This window comes from Antrostomus carolinensis, unplaced genomic scaffold, assembly GCF_000700745.2.
Source record: "Antrostomus carolinensis isolate BGI_N321 unplaced genomic scaffold, ASM70074v2 scaffold16030, whole genome shotgun sequence".
Classification (NCBI taxonomy): domain Eukaryota; kingdom Metazoa; phylum Chordata; class Aves; order Caprimulgiformes; family Caprimulgidae; genus Antrostomus; species Antrostomus carolinensis.
The window spans coordinates 139,654-144,612 of record NW_010287857.1 but is presented as its reverse complement, the minus strand read 5'-3'; the positions used below and the strand labels follow the sequence as shown (position 1 = coordinate 144,612).

General features: G+C 43.2%; 1 protein-coding gene across 3 annotated transcripts in view; it reads left to right on the top strand.

Moving 5' to 3' along the window:
• The window catches only part of PAX6 (paired box 6), a 5,937-nt gene extending 2,066 nt beyond the window's left edge, over positions 1-3,871 (top strand). For 2 of the 3 annotated variants that reach the window (XM_010164599.1, XM_010164592.1), the window contains exons 5-6: positions 1,841-1,991; positions 2,857-3,259. In XM_010164599.1, coding sequence (XP_010162901.1) covers positions 1,841-1,991; positions 2,857-2,942 — 237 coding nt within the window. In that variant the 3' untranslated portion in view covers positions 2,943-3,259. Of the gene's footprint in view, positions 1-1,840; positions 1,992-2,856 lie in introns of all 3 variants that reach the window. The other variant, XM_029084162.1, reaches the window with a different exon arrangement.
• The last annotated feature ends 1,088 nt before the right edge of the window (positions 3,872-4,959 follow it).

The following is a 4,959-nucleotide window of genomic DNA, read 5'->3' as shown; positions in this document are numbered from 1 at the left end:
AAGAGCACTGTATGTTCCAGTGCTCTGACAAACCCTTGTCCCAAATTTTAAAAGTGAAAGGTCCTCAAAATTACAAGGCAACAAATCTGGGATGAAAAAACCCTTCTTGGAAAAAAACCTGCAGCTAACCTATGGAACTCCCTGGTGCAGTATTGTGGAAATTGCTGCCCAAATAAGCTACTGGAGGCATCTGACCTTCTCGGCACAGGTAATGTGGCGGCGGCGGCGCATTAGGAACACCTGAGAGAGGGAAGGATGTGATTAGCATCAGTGGTTATGCCAGCTAAGCCAGAATTGCAAGAGCTGTCAATCCTCATGCCTGAAAGCATTAGCTGATCACCAGCTGGGTTAGGAAGAAACCTATTCCTTTGGGGTCTGTTTCTATAGACCTTTCAGATGCAAAATTCCTCCTTTTTTAATGGTAGGGTTGGCCTAGGAAGGTGCTGGCCAATTACGGGAGTTTTACAGCTTTGTCTGAGGCACACAGCATTGACCACTGCTGGAGACAGGCGAGCAGATTAGAGAGCCTGACTCCTTTGCTGCAGCAATTACTATGTTACTAATTGCTGAACCAAAATTAACAAAATAAAGTTAGAGTCTCACAAGTCTGCAGAAAGAAATGACGTTGGCTAGGTCGCTATTTCGTGACGTTGGAGGCCAGCGGCATCGTTCCCGGCAGCGGGCTGAGAACAGATGACAAAAGATCAAAAGGCTGATGCGGGAGGGGACCCTTGGGAAAGTAGGAGGCCCCTGAATCACTGCTGGGCACCTGGGCAGGGACCTGGCACACGTGAGCCGCTCTGGAAAGTCCTGCCTACGTGGCCACCACGGTGTGATGGCCATGCGATGTGGGAGTGGGAGATTTGGCAGCCAAACTGTTGGCATCTCCCTGTGGATGTGGGACGTGTTGCTGGTTCTCCTGGAGCACGTGTGTGCTTAGCGAGTGGGGTTGTCAGTATTTTTGGAGACATCATGTGTTGGGGACATGTAGACAGAGGAAATGTGTGCAGATGTGTTTGGTCTCAGGTGCTTGGAGAGGGAATTACTCATCTTGCTTCCTGTTCCCCCGCTGCGTCCCCGTGTTGGTGCTGCACTGGTCCTCCCTTCCCTGGCACCCTGGAGCACGGTCCCTCCCCGGCACCGTGGCATCCCTCACCTCCTGCTCCCAGCCACTCTCCTCCCTGGCAGATCGAATTTTAGGGTTGGAGTTTAGGTAAATGGAGATGTCTGGTCTCCTGGGATGCTGCTGGTGCGGGTTTGGGGTCACTGAGGTTCTGATGGGGGATTAATGCATATGTATGTGTGTGTTGATCCTCTGTCAGAACCTCAGTGACCCCAAACCCACACATCATCTGTGTGTATGTGCAACACACTTGCAGCTGCAGGTCCAAGCTGGCGTAACCAGCCTGTGTACCTCAACAGAGGAATTTTTAGTTACACCACCAAAAGTGAGGTAAGATGCCAGCCCTGCTCTGTCTCCCTGTGACTGCAAATGGCAGGAGACATCTTTCTTCTACGTAAGCACAAACAAGGGCTTTGGTTCCTTGGTTTAGGTATGTAACACCTTTGTTAACATCTAGATGTAGTGATCTGCTTGTCAAGCATGTCTGAAAAGGCATGGTGACTGTCCATGCCATTTCTGTAGACCAAAACCTCTGGGAAGAAGCTGCTTGGTTGAGCTCCTAAATAGGGATTTACATCTAGGTCCCCAAATCTGAAACTGAGGCTTGTTTTTGTTTGTGCACGTTGCTCCTGAGGGCTGGCACATCCAGCCAGAAGAGCGTAATGGGGTGTTTATCTCATCTGATACTTAACGCTGTTTTGTCCTTTGCTCCCATAGCCCCCGGTACCCAGCCAGACCTCCTCCTACTCTTGCATGCTGCCCACCAGTCCATCGGTGAATGGACGGAGCTATGATACATACACCCCTCCTCACATGCAGACACACATGAACAGCCAGCCGATGGGCACCTCTGGCACCACTTCCACAGGTGAGTGGCCCCTCGCTCCCCCCCATTTTTCCACTAGCGCCGCTTCCTTGCTCCAGCCATCAGGTTTTTCACATGTATTTGCTGGGAGAAGTCTCTCCCCGTCGCTGGGAGAGGTCTCTGTCAGGTTTAGTAGCTGCCAAACTGGGCAGAAGATGACAATGTATAACTTGACGGGCTAGAGCAGAAAGCCTGATTTTTAAGCTGCTGCTGGAGGGGCAGATGAAAGACACCTGATTAACAGAGGTGGGGTTTGAATAGCGGTACAGTGGAAAGCTCTTCAGCCAGGCCCCCATCCCATAAAATCTCCTGTGTATAATTAACTTCTAAAGCAGCATTTATTTCACTGTTAAATTTCAGTGGGTATAGTCACACACGTGAAGTTCAGTGTCCATGAAAATGTTTGCAGGACTGGGTGTGTTTTTGTCAGAGGCTATTTTTTGCTAAAGATTTGAAGTTATCAAAAAGGCAGGTAACCTGTAGAAATATTATCCTATGCATAAGAAGGCAAAACAGGGGAAAAAGAGTAAGTGTCAGCATGGGCAGGAACAAGCCAGACACATTTTAAAATAACAGAAATATTCAAGTGTATTTTGGGCTGAATTCCCAACTGATACAAACGAGCCGAGGCTCTGGCATTTATCTCAAAGCATGACAGTTTATTTATAACAACAAATCTGTGAGATGTGCATACATTTTTAAAAGATACACCCCCCCCACACACACCTCCAACACCTGATTCTGCAGGCTGGTAGATGGCAAGATTTAAAAATGGAATAGAAGCACAAATCTGAGTAACTGTAAAGCAAGAATTATGCTATGTATAGAAAAACCTAAAATATCAATTTTTTCCCCCCTGAATTTTCAGGTCTCATTTCCCCTGGAGTGTCAGTTCCAGTTCAAGTTCCTGGCAGTGAACCTGATATGTCTCAATACTGGCCAAGATTACAGTAAAACATGTGTTAATTCCGTAAATGACTATATGGACAACAGTTGGATGTTCAGCAGTATTTTATAAAGGAAGAATGGCTCTCAGAGTACTTCTGTACTGCAACTGTGCCCTATGCTGTAACACATGGAAAAGACTTTCACATGGACCTTTGTACACTGAAGGCATTATATCAGTTGGAACAAATCTTCATTTTGGTATCCAAACTTTTATTCATTTTGGTGTATTATTTGTAAATGGGCATTTGTATGTTATAATGAAAAAAAAAAAGAACAATGTAGACTGGATGGATGTTTGATTTGTGTTGGTCATGAAGTTGTTTTAAAAAAAAAAAGAAAAGGAAAAAAAAAAAAGAAGCCATGATCAACAAGCTTTGCCACGAATTTAAGAGTTTTATCAAGATATATCGAATACTTCTACCAATCTGTTCATAGATTATGGATTGATGTTCCAAGTTTGTATCATTCCATTGCATATAATTAAACCTGGAACAATACGCACTAGATTTATGTAAGAAAAATATCTGTTGGTATTTCCAAAGGTTGTTAACGGCTGAAGCTATGTGCAAACAGGGGTTAAGAGAGAACTTCAATGAAGAAAAGAGTTTGATAGATAAAAGGTAGATTGTGTCTTCGATATAATCCAATTTGTTTTATGTCGAAATGTAAGTATTTGTCTTCCCTAGAAATCTCCCAGAATGATTTCTATAATAAAGTTAATTTCATTTATATTTGACAAGAATATTCTATAGATGTTTTATACACATTTTCATGCATCATACGTTTCTTTTTGGTCAGCAAGTTAATTGTTCTTAGATATAGTTGTACTACTGTTCACAGTCCAATCATTTTTGTGCATCTAGAATTCATTCCTAATCAATTAAAAGTGCTTGCAAGAGTTTTAAACTTAAGTGTTTTGAAGTTGTTCACAACTACATATCAAAATTAACCATTGTTGATTGTAAAAACCATGCCAAAGCCTTTGTATTTCCTTTATTATACTATTTTCTTTTTAACCTTATAGTGTGGTGTTGCAAATTTTGTTACTGTGTTAGGTTAATCTCATTAAGTTTTATTTTGAATTTATTTTCAGTTTTCAATAAGGAGGGATTCTTAAGAAGCGTTTTTATAGACTTTCAGCCCTTCCACCAGCCTGTAATTTGGGCTAACAAAAAGAAGATAGGTTCACGTACCTAATTGTAGCTGAGAGCAGGAGGAGGTTGTTTATTTAGCTCGGGTTTCTGGGGATGCTCTAAACGAACTCCAGAATCCAGCAGAATTTCCAGCGGGGAGTTTGCATCGTGCCAGTCAGTGGTGGAGATGTGATGCAAGCCTGTGTCTATCTGTTGTAATTATACATAAATTACGTATAGACACATATACACACAAATATACATTCCTGACTTCTAAAAATTGTTTTTGTTAGAATGCTCAATAAGAAAAAAAAAAAACAACCAACCCAGCTGTGTTTTTAACAGGCTCTTTGGGAGAGTGAATGCCATCCCTTTATATTGCCACACAGCACAATCTTAGCGTAATTTTCCATTGAACTTGTAACCTGGTTAATACCTCAATGCGCTTTGTGTGAGGGTTGTTAGTGTGGGCGTGGGTGGAGAGCTGCATGTCAAGGAATAATGAGAGAAGACAAATCAACAGGCAACAACAATGCGAGCTGGGACTGGCTAGTGAAAGCTAAAGGCCTTTAGTCACTGGCAGGGAAATCTAAACATTCCCATATCTATGAAGCTGGCTCATTGTGGTGCAGTTGTTACTCGCGATGCCGTGCTGAAAAAGGGATCTCATGATTAAAAAGCCAATGCGCAGGGAGTTTTGAGTCAAAGCGCAGGCATCACAAGCAGCCTTTGTAAAGCACAGATACTATCTAGGCTGGTTATGTTTTCCTTTTGGCATATTTGTCACTGCAGATAACACTTCACTGTAAACTTGGAGCAGCAGAGTTGTGGTGCTGAGGTAGTCGCGATGCTGCAGACGAGATTAAATGCACGTAAACTCTGAATCCTTT